Here is a 26,534-nt window from a genome sequence, read left to right as displayed (position 1 = left end):
TTTCATGCAATATGTTTTATCTCATGGATAATAGATCAAATCATATGCTATACACTGGATAATACTATCATCCCTCCACTAATATATAAGTTAGGTAAACATCAGACAAAATATCCACAAGTATCAACTTATCATCTCACTAAGACAAAAATGTCTCAGTTTAAAAATATTCTCCAGGTTGATTTCAACTCAGCTCAAAGTACAGAGCATTACGAAATATTCAAAATGATCAAGTCTCTTGAAGACACCGGTCTAAAATCCTTTCTAGATGAAAAACATGTCATCTTCCCCGAAATCGTCCTGGAGTTTTTCTATAACGCCAGGGTTTCCGGGGTACCCCGTATTTCGACACCCTCATTCAATCTAGGGTTGGAGGAACCGTGTTTGACTTCACGGAGAGTGATTTCGCCAGATTCTTCGATCTTCCGAAGCAAGGGCTCACCGATCTAAATGTTCCGGCCGAACTAAAGGCCGAAATCTCTTTGAACTTCTCTCGGTCGAACCGTCCGGTCAGTGACCACGGTGCTCGGTCATCATTGAGGGCTGAATACCAGCTGCTCAATGATATCATCGGTCGAGGCATCCTGGGTAAGGATGTAACCAACACCTATTGTGCTACAGTTTTCAACATGATGACCGCTATCACAACAGATACGCCGGTCAACTGGTCCAGGGTGTTGTTCGATGTCTTGATCTGGATGATCACCACTCGCCATACTGGCCTCTTTCCCTAGATTAACTGCCTACTCATGGAACTCGGGGTTCCGCTCTGTCCGGGCGAAGGGCTGAACCAGGCCCAAATTGTGACCAAGGAAGTTGCCGACTCATTCTATGAGCGGTTCGAGAAGGCCTGGAAGAGGAAGAACCGACATCTCAACTCCTCCAGAAATTAAGTGACTCCTTCTTACAACCGGTCATTTTGATGTACGTACCGGTTGTATTGTCATCCTACTCCATTATGATCTTTTCGGTTAATCTATGTGTTTCTTTCGGCTTGTTGTAACTCCACTTTTATTAATGAAAAGTAACTTTTTATTTCCAACTACATGGGAAATTACACAAACCTAGTTACTTCCTAACCAGATTTTCCACCTCGAGCTCCGCAACCGGTCAAAAGTAACTCCTTCCCAAGGAGTTTTGGAAACATAAATATTCCCAACACTAATAAGACAAAACGGAATATTAGCATTAAATGCTTCTATTTTCCCTCCAATCTCAAATCTATATAAGGAACCCCTTTTATCAATTCAACATACCTTCAAACAACCTATAATTTCTTGAACTATCTCTCTCTCTTAGCAAGATTTGAAAGAATGTATAACCGTACTCTAAGAAATTATCTATGCATCGATTTCGACTCCGTCCTCAAGATTGAGGATCTTGAAGTGAAGGAACTCCTCTTTGAATCTCTCATCGACACCGGCCTTCGTGACTTTCTCGAAGAATCCGGACACATGTTCATTCCAAAGGTAATGGAATTCTTCAATAATGCAGCCATATCCGGCGATGCCATTACTTCCATCGTGAAAAACCACATCTTTGTTCTTCACGAAAGCGGATTTTCCCGGATGTTCAATCTGCCCACTGAAAGGTTCTCCGACTTCCCATCCCGAGTGGGGAGTGCAGCGGTTGACTATGCGGAAATGTTCTCCGGAACTGAAGTGCCGGTGGAGAACTACAGTCTGAAAACCCGCATCGCCCATCACATCCAACTCCTTCACGAGATCGTCAACCGATCTATCATCTGCCAATCTCCGAATCAACACTATTATAAGAAAGTCTTTGACATGATGACCTACATCATCAGCAACACCCCCATCAACTAGTCATCGGTCATCTTCAATAACCTGAAGACCATGGCCGAGACAAAAAAAGGTTTCGGCTATGCCCCCCACATAAGCCGGCTCATTCGTACACACCATCCAAATCTTGGACCGGGTACCCCGGTGTACCTCTCAAATGTTCTCAACGAGGAAGTGGTGGAGGACAAACTCTCTAAAATAATCGTTACATAATTTATAATCTTGTATCTTGTGTACTTTAAACTGATCTCTGTATCGGTGTCTATTATGTCCTTCTCTTTTAATCGAATGATCATTTAAATTACTAAGTTCGAATACCGGGTCAGAATCGCAAAATTAAAAATCGGTCTAAATGTTCAACCAGTTAAAATCGCAAACCGCTTCATCACCGGTTAAATAACCGCCTCATGAATAGAACGGCTACATTAAATAACCGCTTCATCACCGGTTAAATAACCACATCAAATTCCCGCTCAAACTTCCCGCCCATCGCTTGCCGCCCAAAGCCATTTTGGAGGGAAAATTCCCGCCCATTCTTGATGTGACGGTTCGCGGCGGTTGAAATTCCAACCCGCGACTATAAATAACGTCCTTAGTTATTTTATTTCATTCTTACGCGAAACGGCTTTCTCTCTCTAGCTTCCAAATCTCTCAAGCTTTCAAACTCTCGATCTTTCGGTCCCTTCAAATCAAAATGGGTCGCGAATCTGTGCTTTTTACCCACATCTTTCTTTTTTTTGGGGGGGAAAACAGCTTAGTGCCATTTCATTAAAAAAAAACCCAAAAGAGGGAAAAAAATACAAAAGTTTAAGATCAGATCTAGACAATTTCTAGATTTGACAATGAAACAATAATTGAATTACAGACAATAACAATAATCAATTAGCGCCTACAACGTTTTTACTTTTATTCTACTTGTGATCTTCTCAAACGAAATATCCCATATATGGCAGAGCTTTCTATTCTCTTCATTCCTTTCGATTCCTCTCCAGGATTGAATGAGTGCATTTCCATCTGAAGTTATATCTCTCCAAATATCTTCAGCGGTTCTACTTCTTCCACTGTGAGTTCTTGAATTTCTTTTTTTCCAGATATTGTAGATTACTGCTCCAAAGTAGCATTTCAACATACTTACATAGAAGGATCTTCCTTTTGCTTTATTCTTCATCCACTCTTGAATTTCTTCCCATATTCTTGGAAAGTTGATGATGTTCATGTTTGCAGCATACATCCTCCAGATTTGTATTACAAAAGAGCATTCCCCAAATAAATGGTTTATGCTTTCCTCAACTCCCAAACATAGGACACAGTTGATATCAGGAATGTTTATATATTTTCGAATTCTGTCTTTTGTTGTCAACCTTTTCCTGTATACCAGCCAGAGAATAAATTGGTGACGAGGAATAATCTTTGGAGACCATACCACATTATGCCAATCTACCTCCTGTCCTCTTGTTCTAACAATTTCCCATGCCTTTCCTGTAATAAACTTCTCATTGCTTTCTGTTTTCCAGCTTATTACATCATTATTTTCATTGAGTTGCTTCTGCCTCATTAGGTTTAGGATTCTATCACCTTCTGGAATACGCCTCAAAAGTGAATCACATCTACCTTCATATACGTCTCTAAATGAGTACTTGATGTATTCTCTTCTAATTCTGTTTCCTTGCATTTCTTCTTTGAATATAATGGGAATATTATCCAACCAAGGATCATGCCAGAATAGTACCCCTCTTCCATTTCCAATTGTGGTTTTCACCATTTGAAAGGCATCTTTTCTTGTTTTTAGGATTTTCTTCAATGACCATGTCATTCTTTCGTTGATGCTTAGTGTCCAGATACTCTGCTCTTCTTTCATAAATCTTGTATGCACCCATTTGACCCATAGGGAGTCCGCTTTTTGCTCCAACTCCCATAAGCTCTTGATGGTGAGGGCTTTGTTCCATTCAACACAACTTTTTATTCCTAGTCCTCCTTCTTCTATGGGAGTGCAAACATCCTCCCATTTGACTTTTTTTCCTCCTCTGCCTTGTGTTCCCCATATGTAGTCTCTCATGATTCTATCGAGTTCAGCCATTACTTTCTTTGGGATGACTATCTGTTGTGCCCAGTAGCCAATAATTCCAAAAATGACTCTTTTAACGAGCTCGATTCTACCTGCATAAGACAGTTTTTTCGTAGCCCAACCCAAAACAGAATTTCTAACCTTTTCTACCAGTTGTCTAAAGTGATTGTATCGGAGTTGTTTTGATGACAGGGGTACTCCAAGGTATTTCACTGGTAGTTCACCTTCCTTGATTCACATAATATTGAAAATGTTTTCTTTCCTTTCTTCATTAACCCCTCTATAGAAAGCCTGACTTTTGTCCTCATTGATGTATAGACCTGTAATACTCGAAAAGATTGTTAGAGCTTCTTTGATTATACTAACAGATTCAACATCCGCATAAGCCACAAAAAATAGATCATCTGCAAAACATATATGGGTTATTGCTTCTTCTTTGCAGTACGGGTGAAATTTGAAATGATGACTTCTCAGAAGCATTTTTAAAATGCAGTCAAGAATTTCCATTATTAAGACGAATAAGTAAGGAGATATAGGGTCTCCTTGCCTTACTCCCCTTTCACCCTTGAAAAAGCCTCCATGAATACCATTCACGCTCACAACAAAGTGAGGAGTGGAAACACATTGCATAATCCAATCAATGAAAATAATTGGAAAACCTGCAGCAAGGAGGAATTCGTGGATTGATCCCCATCTGATCGAGTCAAAAGCTTTTTTAATGTCAATTTTGAAAGCCACACGTGGCGATATGTTTTTCTTTCCATATCCATTCAATAAGCTCTGCATGAGTAGGATGTTATGGGAAATAGAGCGTTTGGGAATAAATGCTGATTGCCCTAATCCTACAAGTTTATCAATAACTGTTTTCAAACGTTGCGAAATAATTTTTGAAATAATTTTATAAATAACATTGCAACATGAAATAGGACGAAAGTCCTGAATTTTTTCCGGAATTGAATTCTTAGGAATCAAATTCAACACTGTGACGTTCCATTGCTTCAACATTTTCCTGTTTTGGAAGAATTCTAAAACCCCTTCGCTTACATCTTTACCCACTATTTCCCAGTTTTCTTTGAAGAAGTTCGCGTTGAAACCATCTGGCCCTGGGCTTTTATCCCCTTTCATCGAAAACACAGCTTTTCTAACTTCTTCCATGCTAACTATTGTAATCAATTTGTTACCACTTTCTTCACTGATTTTCCTTTGCACAATCTGTTGAAGCAATCTTCGGTTGTCCTCTATTGTTGTGCTAGTTTCTGTTCCAATCAGCTCTTTGTAGAAACTTATTGCTTCCTCATGAACTGCTTTTTGTCCCTGTAAAACATCTCCATTTGAGTTTGTGAGCCTTAGGACCTGATTTCTGAAATTCCTTGATGAACATTTTTTATAGAAGAAAGAAGTATTCTTGTCTCCTAATGAAAGCCAATTTTCTCTAGATTTTTGCTTAGCAAAACTTTCCTCTTTAGAACAGAGGTCTCTGAATCGCGTAAGAGCCTCTTTTTCCTCTTCCCTGTTATAAGGTAGATTTGGGGCTCTTAGTGCCTTGCTTTGTATTTCCTCTAGTTTCATTCTGGCTTCCTCTACTCTTTTAGAAATCCCACTATATTTTTTCCGGTCTAGTTTATTCAGCTTCCCTTTAAGTAATCTTAGTTTCTCACAAACTCTAAACATCTTTGTTCCATTAATTCTGATGTTCCAAGTTTCATTAAGGATTTTATTAAATTCTTCATCTTTCATCCAGAAGTTGAAGAACTTAAAGGGTCTTTTCTGTTTTTTCTCCTTTTCCCAAAAGAATTTCAAAGGGCAGTGATCAGATATACCTGGTTGCAAAACCTGTATTTGGCTTCTTGGGTAAAATTCCACCCATTTTTCATTCACTAGGCCTCTATCAATTCTGCTCTTTCTCATGTTGTCCGCCCCTCTTGTAGTTGACCATGAAAATAGATTACCTGAGAAAGACGGTTCAATGCAGTTTATGTCTCGAATGCATTCGTTGAAATCTTGCATGTCTTGTGTTATGTCTGTCTCAGGCTCTCTTTCATTCCTGAATCTTGTAACGTTAAAATCTCCCATAATAACCCATGGTTCGTCGTCCGTAATGCTTCTTCTTAAATCATTCCAAAGTGTCTTCCTCTCTGTCCCAGAGTTGCTTGCATAAACTACCGCAAAAAATATTTTTACCCTTGTCATCAGATTGATAATCTCTGTCAAAATAACTTGCTTGCTTTCAAAAATTTTCTTGATTTCAACCCTTCTTTTATCCCATCCTACCCAGATTCTACTTTTAATCCCATCAGAGTTATGAATAAATTCCCAATCTTCTTTAAAGCAACCTTGGGCAACATTCTCTATTTGACTTTGTCTGACTTTTGTTTCAATAATTCCAAATACTGTGATTTCATTCTTCTCTGCTATTCTTCTAACTTCTCTTCTTTTTATGGGATCATTTAACCCTCTAATATTCCATGTCATTAAGTTCATTAATGAAAAGAAGATGTTCCAGCTTTACTTCCCCTTCCTTTACTTTTTCTTCCTTTCTGTTTTTCCCATATAGCAGGGCTATAAGGAATTGTATTTTCCTTAATTTTCTTACCTTCTTGTTTTGGGATTTTTGTGTTTCTCTGGTCAACTTTTTTTGAATTGGAGATTGTACAGTTTCAATCGATTCAGCTTCCTCTTCTTTATCTTTCCCATTTCCTTCACCCACTTCCCCTTTCTTGCTTTCTCCCACACTTTCCCTTTCCACAACCTCTTCGTTATTGATTCTTGCTTCCAATTCAAGTTTCTTTGTTACCTCTTCATTCTCAGCCTTTGATTCTGAATCTCTTACCACTCTGTCTTCCTTCCCCTGTTCTTCAAAACCATGTTCTGAATTTTCTTCCTTATCTTGATCCTTCTGTTTACTCAATACTAATTCTTTAGTAACCATTTTCTGTCTTTCATTCTCAACCTTTTCCTTTTCCAACATTTCTTGTTCTTCTTTCTGTTTCTTTTCTGTCTCTATCTTTGTCTCTTTCTCGATCTTCTTCTTCCTTTCTTCTTCAATTATTTTCGGGCACTTGTAACAGACATGTTCGAATGTATTACAGTCAAAGCATCTATTCGGCCTCCACTCATATGAGATTCTCATAATTGTGGGTTCACCTTTTCTGTCTGTTACCGTCATCTGGTATGGAAGATTTGATCTCGGGTGTATCTCAATGCACATCCTAGCATAAGTCATATGCTCACCTTTTTCTGTAGTTGGGTCCATGTAGAGTGGACTCCCCAATAGGCTCGCAAAGTGACTTAATGCTTCAGGGTTATACATGTGGGGAGGGATGTTGCGCAATTGGAACCAGATTTGCGCAGTTTTTTTGGGCTTGCTGAAGAGGTTCATACCTTCTGTCCATTTTTCGAGTTTCATGTAGTTTTTTCCAACAAATGTGTGCCCATTGATCAGAATACTTTCGAGATCTGATCCTTCTTTGAATTTAAGAAAGTACAAGTCATGAATGTTTGATGTTACCTTTTCTAGACCATTTTCCCCCAACTGTTCCATTAGAGTTTTTTTGGTTACTAGAAATGGCACCTTATTTCTTCCGATGAAGTTTCCCACTATGACATTCTTCCATGAATTTACGCAGTTTTCCTCAACTTCTTGGGGTAGTTTGAATTCAAACGGGGAACCGATAATTTCAACTTTTGGCTTAAATGTTCCAAGAAAAATCTTTCCCCTCTCTTGAACTGGATTGTCAGCTTTTGTTTCCCCTATGTTCTTCTGCCCTACATTCTGTTTCTGTTGTTCATTCTGCTCGTTACTCTAGTTTTGCCCTGTTTTCTGATCCTTCCCTTGAGTTTTTCTTTGTTCTTCAGCTTTCTTCCAGACCTGGTCTACATTCCAATTAGAATTGTTCTTGATGAAGTAGACTCTGGTTTTGGGGCATTTAGAGAGCTCTCTCAAAATTTCAACAGACCAGCTCACAATAGTATCGTACTCCTCTTTTTTTAGGAGATTCCAGTCTTGTAGGTAATGTAGGTTGAGCTGCTCTGTGTACTGTTGGCTTTTCTCTTTGCTTAAAACGATTTGGCCTTTCTTTCCCAGTATCAATAATTTCGTTATCTGATTTCTAAGTCCTTTCAGATTGGCCCTTTCATTAAAACCAACCCTCCATTTCCTCAGGTCTGTTTCTTTACCCAATACTTTCGCTGCCATTCTTTGCATTTTTCCTGTTTCACCCAGATTTTCTGCATTAAATCTTTCTCTTTTCAATTCTTTCTGAATTATTTTCTCTGCTTCTTCGTCTGAGTCAATTATCTCAATAGTCTCAAGTTGAATTTGATTCCCATTAGAATCCGAGTTAATGACCTGTGCATTTTTATTTCCTAGACTATTTTCCAGAACTACTCTATCTTTTCCTAGAGCATGTCCTAGACTATCACAATCTAGGCTATCAGCATGTATTCCACTAACAGTTCTATTATCATTTTCATTCATCTCATGAGTGTTATTGGGATTGGTAAAAAACATACCTGGCGTGTTGACTGCAAAATCTTTATTATTGTTCTTGCTCACGTCAGTCAGATTTCCATCATTTCCTCCTGGCTTTGGAGACCCATGATTTTCAAAGAGGATATTCGTGTGATTCTCTCCTAAGCCTATGTGGAGGTTAGTTGCATTCGAATTTTCTATCTTAGGATCAGGGGAGCATGTGCTGGATTCACCCATTGCCCGATTAAGAGAGTTGGCCGGGCTTGTACCAACTGTTGACAAAGAGGGAATTTACCGTACTACTGAAGCTACAATGTTTGCAAAAGTCATATTTAAAGTGGCCGACACGGACGGATTCGTGTCAGCAAAGCTTTTAACAACTTTACAGTACACATAAGTTTGAAATTGATTTCCTGATGTACTCTAGTCTTGACCGAGAGATCGATGAGTAGATTTAGTAGGTTTCTGCGGAAAGACGACCCTTCCGACCGAGAGATGAAATCACGACGCACACGGAACACGGATTGTACAAATCGCACAGATGGCACAGTTCGCACGGCAACGAATGGTGTGTGATTTCTTTGCGACTGCAATCGAGGGTTTCTTCAACGACGATTACGACCACGGCGGCATATCGCGGCACACACGGCACGCTGATCGCACAGTTCGCACTTCACCTAGGGTTTTAATTTTAACGTTTATATTTAATTTACCCACATCTTTCAGGTCGACTTCGATTAAATTCGAGCAAATGGATCGGCGGAAACTAAACGAGTGCTGACCCAAATTTCTGAGTCCGGTCTTGAACACTTCTTGAACGGACCGTTCATTTTATATCAAGAAGCGGTCACTGAGTTCTTTCAAACCGCCGCACACAGCGAAGGAACGATAACCGCAACAATCGGCGGAAAACCGTTCAAACTCACCATGGAGTCGGTTGCTGAGGTTCTCCATCTACCAACCGAGGGGAGCGACTTCTCGGTGGTTACAGACGAGGATACATTCCAAGCGGTCTATCGGGATGTTTCGGACACCGCGGTACCAATAGCAGTGTCCGGTAAGAAAACCTCCCTCAAACCGGAACTTCGACCGCTCTGCGAGATTCTATCTAAGTCGGTTCAAGTATGGGGAGGCAACTATGATAGCCTCACCCGAATGAAGATCGATATGATTGTCGGTTTAGTCAACGGCACTAAAATTAACTAGGCAAAGGCAATTTTCACTAACATATGTGATATGGTGGATACATCTTCTAAACGGTCGTGGGGATACGCCGTTCCACTCGACAAACTGATGCTCCACTTCAACGCTGAAATCGGCCCAGGCGTTTTTATCTCCCCAGCAAGATCATGAAATTCTCCCATTTTATAAGACCGGAGGACAAACCGGGCAAGACAAAGGTCTCCGCCAGCAAAAGGAAGTCACAGCCTAGAAAGAAGAGGGCTCCGACCGGTGAACAGTCTGGAAGCAAGGCGGTTTCGCAACCAACCGAGTCGGCTAGTATTCCGACCGATACTCCTAATCCGGAAGACTCGGCTTCAAGCTCTGATTAGACGCTCTCCCACCACACCGAGGCGGATCGGTCTGGTAAAGGGAAAGAGACGGTGGTTGAAGAACAATCGACCAGAAATGACGATATTGAAACCGGTTCGGGCAGGCAACCGGAAGTTGATGAAGCCGCGAATGAGAATGTTCGGCAACTGGGAGAGGATCTCGTCTCCCAAATAATGGATCAACTTGGTGCTTAGGCTCATGCTACGAGCAACATATATTTCCAATGGGCTCTAATTCGGCATGAAATCCTCTTTGCCAACATGTTACCGGAGCAACCCGCTGACCGAAGATATGAAAAGTTGATAGAAATGGAAACAGTGGTGCTCAAACTTACAAGAGCTAAGGACATGGTGACCGCTCTCCGAAGAGGAAGGATGGTCGAACCGCATGTGCGGTTGATGGAGCTCTCCGACCACATCCTTCATCTCCGTGTAAAGCACACCCCTGGGACGGAGGAATCCCAGTTCGAGATCATGGTGCTGGATATGCTAACAGTTAAAGAACGGGAACTGACCGATGAGCTGGCACGGTTTGAAGCGGAACCCGAGCACCAAGAGGCGTCGCTCTTCTCCAGATCTCAACCTGAGAATGATGGCGGTCCGAATCCGAACGAGGCCGAGCATATCTCCCCTCCACCGTAACCCATAATCAACAGCACGGGTACACCGCCCACTAATCGGCTTGGATCTCCACAAATCGACAATACATCGGTGCCAGCTGTAACAGAAGATAGGGTAAAAGACATAATCGAGGAATTTGTTAATGCTGTCATCCTGCCGTGGGAAAAGAAAATAAAGGAAACCGCGACAAAATCTATCGAGATGATTGAGTCAACCGATAAGCAACCGGAAGCCGCGGTTGAACGGATTACGTCCGTTGAAGAAAAATACGGTCTTACCGATCTTTTGTTCGGCGACACAACTGATAGAACTAAGACGTAGGAGGCCGTAACTAAGAAGTTGGAGACCGATATCGCTCATACCAACCAAAAGGTCGGTTTGATAGACCTACACCTCATAACAACCGATCAAAGGCTGAACAAGATTGAAGGGGATCTGTCTCAATCCGGTGTCCAGGCCGGATCCATACTTGAGAAAGTGGCAATGTTTGAGGAGAAGCATGCCAAGACCGAGGCCGATCTAAAGGCGGTTACCGAACAACTGGCGGAGATGGTAGCGGCAAAGCTAGCAGCCGACAAAGCACTTGAAGAAGCGAATGAACACGCGGCTCAGAAGATTCAGGATGCCGAGGACGAACAAGTCCGGCTTCAAAAAGAAAAGGTACAAGCGGATGCGGACCTGGCCGGACATATGCAAATAGTAGAAGACGTTGCACCGACCATAGCGGTTCAGCAAAATGAAGATGCGGCTCGACTAATCGGCCAACAGCTAGCATTCGATGAGTTCGCCAATGCTCATAAGAAGTCAAAGGCGGCTGCTTCCTCATCCGGTCCGGCTACCAGAAAAAGAAAGGCTCCTTCCAAGAGGGCGGCAATTTCAAAACTATTGGACAACGTTGCTAAAACGGTTATTGATCCTCCAATCAACCCGGTTTCACAAGCAGATGACGAACTCGAGGACGAAACCATACCGTTGATCAAAAGACCGCGGGGTCTCGAAGCAATTCCACTCAGATCGGTTCCGGTTTCACCTTTCACCAGGACCTCGGGCGGTCAAGCATCCTCCTCCAGACTTGTCGCCGATCCCTGCAATCCGGGAAGGGGAGTAGTACCTGATCACCTAAAGGAAAATTCATGCCTAGGAAGAAGGAATAGGAGTTTCTTTTACTTATAATGTTTATTTTTGTAAACTTTTATATATATTAAGTATTTTTAGAAACCGGCCTACATTCTAATTCTTACATGGTTTTGAATATTTTAAATAAAATAATTAAAAAGGGAGAAATTGATAAGATAAAAATTTTCAAAATTTTTTTCTCAAAATTTTCCAAAATTTCCGAAAAAAAAATTTAAGTCATTTTCCAAAAATCCGGCCAAATAAACCTTTAAAACAACCGGCCTACATTCTAATTCTTACATGGTTTTGAATATATTAAATAAAATAATTAAAAATAGAGAAATTGATAAGATAAAATTTTTCAAAATTTTTTTTTCTCAAACTTTTCCAAAATTTTCGAAAAAAATTTCTAAGTCATTTTCTAAAAATCCGGCCAAATAAACTTTTAAAACAATCGGCCTACATTCTAATTCTTACATGGTTTTGAATATTTTAAATAAAATAATTAAAAAGGGAGAAATTGTTAGATAAATTAGATCGGTTAAAATAAGAACTTAACAAAATAAACTTCATGTGTAGGAGAACGGTTAAAGAATCAGGATCGGTCAAGTAATTCAACCGGTCAAGCAACACAACCGGCCAAGAACCTAACCGATCAGGAAGACATGACCGGTCATAAGAGAAGGCCAAAACTGTTGGTCATCCGGTTAACCTGAAGGTATGAAAAATCGGAAGTCATCCGGTTAACCTAAACAACCGATCGGTGCAAATAGATACTTTGAGTATCTGTTGAAGATGATACCAAAGGGACAGATCATAGTATTGCCGTATTCATACAAGTCTGAGGATAATATGCAGGCTGTAGAAGATCGTCCGACAAGATCTTCCCATTCTGGGATAAATTAGAGGCGCAACCCTCCAGGTGTATGCAACTGTCCAACCGACAGTTGTCATATTAAGTAAAAGACAAACCTAGCCGGTTTGACCTATACACTGGAAGTCTAGACCGCCAGGTCTGAATCACTGAACCTCTGCTCAACCAATCAGATTCAAGGAGATGAAATGTGACCGTTGGCACATTTTACCTATAAAAGAAGGAGTTGAAGAGGAGTAAAGGCAGTAGTTACAAGTTATAAGAGAAAATATTTAAAGAGTTACACCAACCAAGTTATAAGTGGTCTTTATCTCTCTAACTTAAAAAGGCTTAAGTGTGTATTTGAAGTGAGATTACAATTTCAGTTAAAATTGTACGAAGTGTTATCGAGCAGAAAATAAGTCTCGATCGGATTGTGTTTGTGTATTCCTTAGTGAATATCCTTCTCGCGGTTTCGAGAGGAAGGGGTGACGTAGGAGTTTTATCTCCGAACATCCATAAAAACATGTCTTGTTATTTACTTTCTGCTGGATTTACATTCTAACCGATCCTACTTAAACCGACTTACTGAATCTCAAACCTACCCATCAAACTCCAAACCGACTTTATCCAAATCTAGTCTTATTCATCATGTGTGTGTGCTGCTTCAACCTGAAACAAACCACTTCCGCACTTGAGTGAAAGCGCTAACCGGCCAAGGGTTTGTGACAGTTTGTGTAGTATTGAAACTAGGTGTTAATCTCTAACCGGATTAAACATCAACCGTTGAGTGAAAGCGCTAACCGGCCAGACCCCGGTTCCCCAGCCGCGACCTAGATCCTAACATATATATATATATGTTTATTCCTACTGAATTTATGATACACACAATCATCAATTAAATTCCCTCCAAAATTAAATGAGAGAATTACCTCATGAAATTTATGGTACCACTAACGAGACGTTTGATAAGTCCATAGATGGATTTCTTTAATTTGCAAACCATATTCTTTGAATCTTCTAATACAAAGTTTTCTGGTTGCACCATATAAATTGTTTCATCAATTTCTCCATTGAAAATTTTTTACTTTACATCCATCTGATGTAGCTCCATATCAAAATGTGCAACAAATGTCATTATTGTTTAAAAGAGTCTTTAGTTGAAACCGGAGAAAAACTCTCTTTATAGTCAATCCCGTATTTTTTAGTAAAATCTTTTGCCACAAGACGAGCTTTATACTTTTCCAAATTACCTTTAGAATCCCGTTTGGTTTTAAAAATCCATTTACAACCAACATGTTTCATCCCTTTTGGTAATGGGACAAGTTCCCAAACTTTATTGTCTTGCATAGATTTATACTCTTCATTCATTGACTCAATCCATTTTACTGAATTAGAACTATCTATGACTTGATGAAATTTTACTGGATCATCTTCCATAATGCTAAGATTATCCTCATGTTCTTGAAGAAATACATATTCATCCGACATAGTATTTCTCCTTACTCTTGTAGATCGTCGCAATGTCACTTGTTCCTCAACAATACTTTCTTGAGGTTGTTGAGTTTGTACCTCTGAGAGATCAACATCGTCTTAATTTTTTTGAATTATTCCAATGTTTTCAATGACCAGACAAGAATCTGGATTATTGTCCATACAAATTAGAATATGAGTCAACTCCTCATTAACCAAATTAGAAGTTGACTCTTCCTTAAAGATAAAATCCTTTATTTGATTCTTCCCCCCAAACTCAACATCCTTAAAAAACATAGTTGTACATGTCTCGAAAATATAGTTTAAATTGGGATCATAAAATTTATAGCCTATTGATCGTTCAGAATAACCAATAAAGTAACTACTAGCTATTTTGGGGTCTAATTAATCTATATGAGGCTTATAAGGCCTTGCCTCCACTGGACATCTTCAAACATGAAAATACTTTAGACTGGGTTTTCGCCCTGACCAAAGCTTATAAGGGGTTTTAGTTGTTGCTTTTGTTAGTACTCTATTCAAAATATATGATACAGTCTTTAGTTCTTCACCCCAGAGTGACTTTGGTAATGATGAATGGTTAACCATACTCCTTACCATATCCTATAAAGTGCGGTTTCGTCTTTCTACTACACCATTCATGCTTGGAGAGCCCGACATGGTGTATTATGGAACGATACCACACTCCTCTAGGTATATTTAGCAAAAGGCCATGGACGTTGTTCACCTAAACCGTCATTTCGACCGTAGTATTCACCACCACGATCGGATTTAACTTTCTTTATCTTTTTATTGAGTTGATTTTCAACTTCAACCTTAAATGATTTGAACACATTCAATGTTTGAGCATTTTCTTGAATAAGAAAAATGTATGCGTATCTAGAGAAATCGTCTATGAATGATACGAAATAGCGTTGACAATTCCAAGACGGAATCAAAAATGGTCACTTACATCCGTATGTATCAACTCAAGGACTTCTGTAGCTCTATACGCATTCAATTTTCTATCTTTGGTTTGTTTTTCTTTAACACATTCAATACAGACGGTAAAGTCCGTAAAATCAATGGAATTTAGAATTTCATCTGACACAAGACGTTCAACTCTATTTCTAGAGATGTGACCTAAGCATTTGTGCCATAATATGCCCGAATTATTATTATTTAGCTCTCTTAGTATTATTGATTCCACATTTAAGATTTCATTATATGAAGCAGTTGTATCAAGTAAATAAAGATCGTCATAATGCATTAGTGAACTAGTTCCAACATCCGAAGTATCAATAGATAACTTAAATTGACCATTTTCAAACAAACCAGAATAACCATGTTTGTCCAAATAACGAATAAAAACAAAATTTCGTTTAAATGAAAGTACAATAAAAGTATCTTTTAAGTCTAAATAGGAACCAGAACTAAGCAACAATTTAAAGTGGCATATTGCTTCAACTTCTACCGATTTTCCATCGCCCACAAAGATACGTCTTTCAGCATCACTTGGCTTTCGGTAGCTCATGCAACCCTTTTTAAAATACCGATGTTAGTAGTAGCATCGGAGTCTAACCACCAAGTATTCTCAGGTACTAATGCTAAATTAACTTCAGAACAAACCAAATTAAGAAATGTACATTTCCGTTCGCGCCATGCATGATACTTAGTATAATCTTTCTTTAGATGTCCCTTATTGCAAAAGAAGTAGTCATTGTTATTCTTTTTCTTTGCATTTAGACCCGAAGCAGCATTCATATTTTTTATTTTCTTGCCCTTATCCTTAGAGGTGCTTGTTAGATGAGCACTTTCTGTCATTTTTTGCTTTAATCTCTCTTCCTCTTTAACACAATGAGAAATTAGTTCATTCAAGTTCCACGTTTCCTTTTGACAGTTAAAACTGACCTTAAAGTGGTTGAATTGAACTGGGAAAGAAATCAGAATGAGATGCACAAGTAAATCCTCATGCAAATCAAGTTTTAATGCCTTAAGTTTTGATGCAAGATTAGACATCTCCATGATGTACTCCCTTATATTACCATTGCCCATAAACCTCATTGAAATCAAGATTTTAAGAATAGTGTTTGTTTCTGCCTTATCGCTTTTAACAAAACGCTTTTCTATTTCTGCAAGGTAATTTTTAGCATCGGTGGTGTCCTCAGACACAGCACCCCTGAACACCTTCGAAATTGCACGTTTTATGATCATAAGACACATGCGGTTAGAGCGATCTCATTTCTCAAATTTAGCCTTCTCTTCAGAAGAGCTAAAAGTCGAAGGAGTAGTGGGTCGCTTTGTCCGTATCGCAAGGTCCATGTCCATGCAACCGAGAACTATCTGAATGTTCTCCTTTCAGTCCTTAAAGTTGGAACCGTTAAGAACTGGAATTGAACTTAAGTTGGCATTGAATATTTGCAACATTAGCTGAAAAGAGAACATAATTTAAATTGTAACTAACTTGTTCAATTCTTTAATTTTCATTAAATTTAAAGTAATCAACATATCCCATCCAAAATATCTAGTGCACCATCAAATTCATGTATTTGGACAATGAAATTTATTTGTTTGTGATATTTTGTTTTCAATAATCAAACACTAATAATAATACATGACAGATAACAAACCATTCTTTGGATTGATTTGATATTCTCATGTAAAATCCTTAAAATTATTATGTGTTTATTATCATAGGTAATTGTGAACTTCGGTCAACTAGTAATATTCCTTTGGGCCGATTAGATAGTCACATTAAGATTCACCATTAGAAACATTCAAAATTCAAGCTTTTAAACAATAAAATTAAAGAGGTCACTTTGTTAACATCATAATTTAATTTATTTAATTTAAATAATGAACTATAAAATAAGATTAAAACTTGAAACATACTTAAAAAAAATTAAAAAAGAGTTTGACTCTTTCTTTTATTAATTTCTCAAAATTAGACTGTTTCAATAAAAAATAATGAAATAAAAAATATTATTTCATTTAAAATAGGGGTTGATTACATGATACGATTTCAACCAGTTATCAAATTAGGGTCTCTGAATCCATATGAAATCATTAATTATGATCCTAAATCCAAAACAATCCCTAAATTTAAAAGGAAAACAAATCTTTCTAAATTCATATAGAGGAGGAAGTCTCTTCTAATCCATACACCCTTGTTGGTGATATTTTCTTAAATATCCTTTCTTAGATATCCTTAAGTAAGGAATTTATTCCTGTTTATATATTTTTTACCTTTTCGGACCATAACTGCTTTAATTACCTCATCAAATTAGAAATACCAAGGTATTCACAATTTATTATTCATGACAAAAATAACCTTAAGTCAAAATCTTAAATAACTTTATATCACATAATATTATATGTCAAAATCTTAAATAACTTTATATCACATAATATTATATACAGTACCATATATATCCATTTAAATATAATAGACGATCACTCAGAAAGGGAAGAAACGGATAAGCACAGTAAGGATCATGTTAGGCCTAATATATCTCACTCAGAAAGGGAAGAAACGGATAAGCACAGTAAGGATCATGTTAGGCCTAATATATCCCAGATGGAACCCACAACCATGGGTGCCTATGGCGGGGTCTATATGGAACCAAAGAGGAGCCACTAGAGATCCCTCGCAAACCACGTACCAGCTTAACCCCCTATGGCAAGCTACCACCAAACCACAAATCCCCATGCTAGTCTGGAGAATGTGGTATAGACATTACAGGTAAATTTTACATCCAGTGAAAAATCCCAAAAAAGATATGTAATGCAATGTTTCTCCTTCAATAAAATAAATAGTTATATGATTATCTTCATTTTGTTAAAATAAATATATCACACCAAACTTTCAAAATATCAAAACTCAGAAAGAAATACTAATTTGTTGTTTTCAGGCTAAAACAAAAGTTGCAAATAACTCAATAATCTGAACCAAAGCTTCATTCCCATTCATGACATGAATCATGAACAATTCTAATGAATTGGGAACATGTGTTCAGGCCACTTGGGAAAAGTGCGCTTGAACAAGCTCATGCATACAGTATCATGCTGCTGAAGAACACCATTGAACACACATTTCATAGCACCTGTTTGAATATTTCATAATATCAGTCTTGTTATTATAATGCATGCATGCAGACAACTAAAAGAGAAAGAAACCAGGTAAGTTTGAGAATTATACCATGTGTACCAACAGGCTCCTTCACCCGACCACGACGACCGTTTTTGGACCATACTTCAACAGGCTATGATAACAACGTAAAATAAAATAAGATCAACAAGTATACAATTAAATGCATATTCAACAAGATGAATAATAAGATTAACAAGTAAAATAAACTAACTAACTAACTACCTTGAACCATTTGACATCTTCTGGGTTGTGAAACATATATCTTATAGAGGATTTCAATTTGGAAACACGCTGAGGATAACTGTTATCATTTCAAACAAAAATTATCAGAACTTAATGAACACAATTATGCTCTGTTTTGGATATTCCTGCAACATTAGTTACAACAGTTGGAAGTTTTCTTACCCAGTCAAAATAATTCTCTTCAAGATAATTTTGTCTGGGTCAACACTCCTCAATGATCCAAACGCAGCTACAGTTAATGTGCTATCGTCGCCCCTCTTCAATGCAACCAGCGGAAGAGAAGGAAACGAAAGTGGAGCATATATGGATGCTATAGAAAACTGTCCAGGATGAAGAAACCTCTCCATCTTGTTTTTGTCCACAGTTATATTACCCGAAGAAAATATTGGCCTGGAAAATTTTAAAACACCCAACCATCATTTAGAATTGTTTAAAACCTCTGCATACCTGAGAGTTGGTCACTATATGTGCAATTATTACCTACAGACAACTTGGCGAAAACCAACATGAAATATCAATTCTTCTTTCGCTTTTATAGGTGCCTCATAATTATCATTCTTCTTTATGCTGCAGCAATAGAGTGGAAGAAACTGGGAATCAAGAAAGATGCTAAATATCTACTACATAAAAGGAAACGAAAAAAAGTACCTAAAATGGAGGACAGACATTTTGGACTCCTCTTCAAATAGGCCACTTGCTATTATGGGCATCTTATTTGAAATATTGCACAACTTGTGCGCAACAGACTTTGCTACTCTACAGATAACTATCCTCAAATACGTGCCTGGTGGCACACTCACTAAATTGCTTTCTTTCTTCATAGCCAAAGCCTTTGTAAGTTCGTCCATAGCCAAAGCGTCTGCAAGTACGTGTTTTTGGGTCCTTGCAAAATTGAGAAAATAAAATATTCTGGAATAATCTAAAGGCAAGGATTCCTGAAAAGGGGAAAAAACAATCTTCTGTAAATAAAATGAACAGTTACTATTCTAAATAATGATAATTACTTACTCTGGCGTCCCATGAAGAGGTCCTAAAGGATTTAAGACCTCTATATTTGGCAAAGCGTTTACGGGCAGGAACATCAAATGGTGTATCTACTTCATCTGGGAACTCTGATTAAATGAAGTATAACTACAGTTAGAAAGCAAATAACTGCATCTAATTCTAAATGAACGAGAGATTGTCAAATCAGATCTTGTTGAAGGTTTATGTATAAAAGAAAAAAGGAATAAAATTATTTAAATTTCATGTCATTTTTTCTTTCTGATATAATGCTAAGATCCACTTATAGCAATGAGAAAAAAGCACCTTCATCTTCAGCATGGGCTTCTTTAATTTTTTTAATCTCTTCCTCTATCTGCTCCCTTGTTAGGTTTTCACCTTCCTGCAATGCAAGGTTATATGATTATATCTCTTATTAAGACATTTTATGAAAGACTCTAGCAGTTAGTAGTATTAGCAATTGAACAAATGATATAGCTACCAATCTGACTAGCATTTTCTTTTACATAATATTCCAATCAATGATCAATTGGCATGAAAACAGCAGGAAAATGTACGCATACCATCATGACAGTATCAACTTCAGTTTCTTCATCTGATTCTCTCGCAGTGAATTGCAGAGAAGCCTGGTCATCATCAAGTTCCAAATTTTTATTGTCCTCGTGCCCAGTTAAAGAAGCCGTGTATTCATCCAATACCATCCCATCATTATCCATAATTGAATCATCTGAATCAGAGTCATCCACAATCCACGCAGCCTGCAAATTGAAGAACAATATATAATTAATTCAAAGTTATATTCATCAGCCAGCCTAATAAGGTCAAATAGAGCAAACATGAAAGATCATACAGAGCAGGGAAACCCAAAAACCTGATAATCAGAGGTGCCCACTGGCAATTTCCTTTTTTTACGCTTCTTCTCCTGATGGTTTCTGTCAGCTTCAGCCATTTCAGCTTCTGTTGGCCATGTCTGGGATCAATGTTAAAATTAAAATCAAGCAAGAGCAATCATAATTATCACAACAAGTACAAAATTCAAGTAATGAACAAGGCTGTTGGGCTAACAGAAGTAAAAACTAATTTATCTACAAGTCATGATGGGGTGATGACATCTCAATAAAGTATAGGGCTTCATGTCAAGAGTGTTGAAAAGGTCATGATATTTCATATATTTGTTTGAAAAGTTTGTATTAATTAAGTAGTTACAAAAGAAGCAATACAAATAAAGTAAAAGAAGCAGAAAGGGGGAGGAGAAGAAAGCCTACACAAGCCACCAAGTCACCATAGAAACAGGAAAAGAACGACTAAGTGCACCATTGACTCGAGAAATACCATATATGAAGATATAAACCATTCAAAAAATAGTAAGGTATTTAATAATTTAATCAAAATTACCTGCTCTCCATCTAGAGCTTTAGGTTTATTTTCAACCGGCAGAGAAACTTTATGTTCCGCAATCAAGGTACTGATGACCTACAATTTCCAAGAAGCAGGATTAAACTTCTAAACTTGCGAAGTTATAATTTTTAGGTGCTAACACATGGACCAAGAAATTGGAACCTGAAAGTCAGATGCCTCCTCTGCATCCATGAGATCTCTTTCTTTCCTTGTATTCAAAGGGCATGGATCTTTAAGAACTTCAATATAGCTTATCTGATAATCTCCTGCACCTGATACATGGACCTGAAACAATGAACAGAATAAATAAGTAAAGAAACAAATAAATGAAAGCAAATCATTAAACACCACTCGTCTACCGGCTGATATATGGAGAGACTGCGAGAACGCAAGTAACCACTAAGAAGTAGAGTGCATTCTTCTGTGTTGTTATCATCATCTACCATGTCAACCTGAAAAATAACATAATTCTTATAATTCTAAAGATTTTCATAGGCAGCACTTTGCATTGATACCTCTTGTGATGGACCAAAATGGCATAGTTTAGAAATAATATAAACATACATATGATTCTATTCAGATCAAAAATTGGCATACCATGTGAAAAGATTCAAATAAGATCACTAACCATGGGAAAGAAAATGTATGAACGAACCAAAAACCAAAAATTACATTTATTAAAGTAGGGTTTTATTAAATGCACCAGATCTTTTTCCTTTTGGGCGGGAGGGGGAACCTTGTTTAATGAAAAAGTGGATTATTTGGGTGAAAAATGATGATTCATTGTATTAAATACTTTAAAATGTAATAAAGAATCAAGTAAGGGGTATACATCACGTGATTTTAGTTCATGATTTGATTGATGAAGTGATACAATTATAGGAACTTTACAACACATAAAAGTATTAAACTGGTAAAAGGTTAACATATCAAGTGAATATCTTATCATGAAAAGACAAGAAAACAGACATTCTTGCAGATGACCAAATTCAAGGGAACCAAAATCAATAAATAGCACAGATCTAATATTATATATAAGACCTCACTTTCATATCCATCATCAATGAGACCCTAAAGGAAAGGACATCCTATAATCACAATACCTTCAACAAACAATTTTTTAATGAATGCATCAACATATGTCCATATTGAAGGAATTTTTTAATAAACACTGATACAAGTGACAGATAACTGAAAAGCCCACCTGAAGTATAAGATAAATGGGAAAAAAAAGAATGTCTTGTAATGATACAAATAGTATAAACAGGAACAAAATATAGAAAATACCTTCTGTGCCATGAGATATGGCCGTTGGTTTCTCCAATGTGGTACAGATAGCCTTTGATCCCTAAAGAGCCACATGAACTGCAACAGATATTCAAAATAAGGGAAACTGTTAATGTGTTTAACCATACACTTACAAAATCAAAAGGAGACACATTGGGACATCTCATACAGCTCCACAACTAATCACATAAAATAGGTAATGAAAGGCTAAACAAATCAACTTATATAAGAGTTGGAGCAAATTAAGACTATCCTGTGGACTTTATCAAATATCGTGTGGAGCAGATTAAGACTATTCTTGAATGCATTTTTTTTATCTAGCAAATTTAAGGGAAGGACATTAAGCCCAGTCAAACTTGATTTTAGACCAACTGCTGAAGAAAAAACAGGAATTAATAGTTCTGTTCAAAACTGCATACAAAAGAATCCTCAAATTCATCCTTTACTCGTGTATAATGATATAGATTAAAAACATTGACGGTTACCTTGTGTAACTCATCTTTTGTATCAGCTGGATAAAATCTACAATCTTGTGGGAATTCAGAAACAAGGCTCGATGTGCATATCTTTTTTGCACCATGTCTCTTTTTTGGATCATCAGGTAGATCCTGAAGCAAAAGAGAGCTTAATTCATCAAGCCAGAATAAGTAACAGTTCCCAATGAATCAAAAACTGAGACTAGTAACATACACGAATCAACACTGTTGTGCTTGGAAGACCAATAGCTCTGAACACAGAAAGGAATTGAGATCCAGTATTATCAATATAAGATCCAGTGGAACCTTCTTTATTTGTGTGAGCAGAAACAACAAAAACAAGCAGATCCGCGACCTACAATGTTTAGGAGACCATAAGATCCATAAAGGAGAAAAAATAAACTATAAATTTAGAAAACATGACAAATCAACACAGAAATAGAGATACCTTGGCCATCTCCATGCTTGACAATAAGTCTCCATGGGGAGCTTTCATCACCTAGATTACATATTTGGATTAGATAGGTCCACAGTAATTGTATTTAAAAATTCGCCAAAAAATTGAAAGAATCATTTAAATAGGATTCATTACTAAAAATCAGAATTGAAAAAACTGAATAGGAATGTGAGTAACCAATCATGAAATAGACATTTTACAGAACTGGAAATTAACATAAACATCGTTAGAATGCACCATTTAAATATTCAACTACATAAAATTACACAGGAAATAAACTATTGATATTTTTAGTATTATCTACTCACGCTATTAGTTCATTCAAATAATAGAGATTTTGTTTCCATCAAAATGTTTCCTGATATGTTAGATGAAAGAGATGATGGGGAATCAGTCTTGATAAACCAAATCAGACAAAAGAAAATTTATTCCTACTTGTTATTATCATCCCAGTAGGCTTTCCTTGCTAAAAGCTAATGTAACATTAGTTTCAACAATTTCTTTAAAGTTGAAACCAATTAGAAAGGAAAACATAGTCTGCTTTGAGGACAAGATTGTTCTAGAACACAGGCAAAAAAATTATCTCCTAGACATGCATAGATACTCAATAAACTAAAACAAAAATGGTTAAGTACTATTGGAATTGCTATTTCATGCCTCAACAAGTCAAAAAAAATAATGAATCTTATGGAATGAAATTAGTTGGAACAAAGTGATAAAAGAGAAAAAAAATTAAAAAACTCATTACAACAATATCAGCACTTTGAATGGATAATATTCCAAACGCACCGTTGCTCTAAGCTTGTATTCCGAAGAAGCAACTGTTGTGTTTGCATTATTTTCATTCGCGGTTAACAAAGTGAGAAGATCCCTTTCAAGTGAATCTAAATCAACGGCTTGTGAAAGACCGTAAAGAACCTGCAACAAAGGGATGTGAAAACATGAAAAAAGGACGTGATAGACTCTATCTTTTTAAGTTAATTTGGTTTATGCAATTTGTAATGGAAATTACTTACAATGACTCGGGGAGAGCTCTCTGATCCACTGGAAGCCCTTTTTTCCTTTAAAACGGCTGCACGTTTCTGCTCCATTGCCTACAATATATATAATAGGGACAAGTTACACACGGCTACTGAGCAATCAAGAACTGAGATACATCCTGTGTGGAGATAGACGAGGAAGAGGATAATAATACCATCTTATTGCGTTGCAATCTAACTTCACGAGCACCTTTTCCAACATTGCGATCGGATTTAGCAGCCTTGCTCTTATCTGATTTAATAAGACATATGTTCGTGAAGTGATTAAAAATACGACTGGTATATGGGAAGTTACAATAAGGAGGCTTTTCTAACCTTGAAGAGACACTTTGTGTACATTGCGAGACGACTTCGAAGCAAAGCGGGTCTTATGAGGCTTATTGACCTGAACTTTTGCGCCGGCCATTGAAGAAACTTGAATAGTTTCAAAGGAAATCCTTCCCTAGCAGTGCATCGATCAAATTGAAGAAGATTATCGAAGGTGATAGCTTTTGTTAATAACTCAAAAACCCTAGCTGGAGAGAAGGCGGCGGATGTGAAAGAATACAGAAAGATGGGCCTTGGCCGTTTTTAAAGGTCGATAAAGGGTAGAGTTATGGGCTTATCAAATTGGTGAAGCCCATAAGACGATATTTTAGCACTATCGATTACATTAGGGATTTTTATTATTTTCAATATCAGGTTAATTTAACATTAATTTATAAATAAGGAATAATTTATGATCGACAAGTTCATGCAATTTCCCTCCTTATTCTCACTTAATTTTTTTATTTGGAAAACTAAAATTATAGTAGTAAGATATATATTGTAATTATAAATACTATCCAATTGTTTAAAAGTTTAGATTAACTCATAATATTTAAGATTCTAAAAAATAATAATTGTATGATTTAGATAAAATATTATAATAGTCAAACTATATTTTTTATAAGTTATAAATTATTTTAATTTTATACCATTTTATATAAATAAAATTAATTTCTTTTATTTATTTAAATAAAAGAATTATTATAACATATTTTTAGTATTATTTGTTTATTGTTATTTTTTTATTAATTCTACCTTTAATTATATATAGATCAATAATAATAAAATATTTTTAAATTTATTTTTTTATGAATAATAATAAAAATAAATATATATAATCAATATTTTTATAAAAATAATACAATTTTATAGTAGTTAAATTAATATAAACTCTGAAATTCAAATTGAATGCATATTAGTATTTTATAATATTTTTATCTTACAAGTATTTCAATTCAAAATATAAAATATGTACTTATTAATTTTGTAATTATATTTCCTAGTTTTTATTTTTTTAAATCTTATATTATTATTCGATTAGATTATTTTTTTATTAACTGTGTAGGGATGGCAATATTGGGCAGTTTAAAATGGGGAATGCATTTATCATCTCCATTCAATTTTTACTTTGGGATTTTTTTTATTACTAATTTTGTCCAATTCGATTTCGAAAAATCTCCACGAGACATCGTTTATACATATTCTTAAAAATAAATACATTTTTATATAAATAAATTATATAAAGGGAATTTTTAATATAATATATATATATATTATAATATATTAGAAAGTTATATTATTATAAAAATATATATATATACTTAAAACACTTATAAAAGATAATGAATAAATAAATATATTTGTGATTTATATATTTAATTGTGTTTTTAGTGTTTAAGGAATAATCGGGATAAAATCGAGACGGTTCGAAACTGGGGATACAAATACAATTTCGTCTCATTCCTAGTCAATTACCGGTTAAACCTAAAAAAACCCGCTTCAAACATAATAATTCGGTTCGATTAATAAGGGGAGGTTTCAAATATCCTTTTTACACCTTGAGTAAGTCATGTGTACTTAGACAACAAGCCATGTGCACTTGATGGCAATAACCTTAGCCGGTCATATACACTTAGACAACAAAACATACGGACGACAAGACTAATTAGTTCTTTAAGTTCTTTTAACATAATTAAACTTTAAAAAATCAAGTGAATTAAAAGAAAAATTACTATTTGAGTTTATAATTGGACCGTCTTCAAAAACATAATTTATTTTTAGTGTTATTTATTTATTTTTATATTAATATTGTCCTTAATTATATATGCATAAATAATAATAATATTCTTAAAAATACTTTTTATAAGTAAACTTTTATATATAATAATAATATATTACTAATTGTAATCACTAAAAATTTGTGTTCAATTTATAAATTTTAAAATTATTATTTTGATTATTTTTTAATAAATAAAATTAAAATGATTAAAATTAAAATTAAAATTTAATTAAATAATTAATTGAATTAATTATTATAATAATTAAATTCTAAATTAATTAAAGATGATCAAAGAAAATAAAAAAAATAATTTAAGATAAATGTTGTATTCATTTTGTCTCAAATTAATTTGAGATAATTTTTTAAGATTATTTTGAATTTAAAAATTCAAAATATTATTTTAATATTATTAATAATATTATTTGTAAATTTGGTATCAAACTT

General features: G+C 36.0%; 1 protein-coding gene across 1 annotated transcript; it reads right to left on the bottom strand.

Annotated features, from left to right (window-relative positions):
- Nucleotides 1-17,729: 17,729 nt before the first annotated feature.
- LOC124930906 (pre-rRNA-processing protein TSR1 homolog) lies at nt 17,730-24,544 on the bottom strand. Its single transcript, XM_047471275.1, has 21 exons — nt 24,320-24,544; nt 24,160-24,236; nt 23,981-24,058; nt 23,754-23,882; nt 22,956-23,006; nt 22,722-22,862; nt 22,517-22,639; nt 22,032-22,109; nt 21,104-21,196; nt 20,907-21,029; nt 20,742-20,819; nt 20,218-20,316; nt 19,910-20,104; nt 19,653-19,728; nt 19,353-19,456; nt 18,993-19,279; nt 18,825-18,911; nt 18,507-18,734; nt 18,324-18,402; nt 18,150-18,213; nt 17,730-18,054 (listed from the first exon to the last, which is right to left on the bottom strand). Exons 1-21 carry the CDS (start codon nt 24,408-24,410, stop codon nt 17,942-17,944), a joined length of 2,394 nt encoding a protein of 797 aa, XP_047327231.1. The 5' UTR covers nt 24,411-24,544; the 3' UTR covers nt 17,730-17,941.
- Between the last annotated feature and the right edge of the window lie 1,990 nt (nt 24,545-26,534).

Source organism: Impatiens glandulifera, chromosome 3, assembly GCF_907164915.1.
Source record: "Impatiens glandulifera chromosome 3, dImpGla2.1, whole genome shotgun sequence".
Lineage (NCBI taxonomy): Eukaryota > Viridiplantae > Streptophyta > Magnoliopsida > Ericales > Balsaminaceae > Impatiens > Impatiens glandulifera.
Note: the sequence above shows the minus strand (reverse complement) of the source record. Positions and strands in the feature narration are given on the sequence as shown.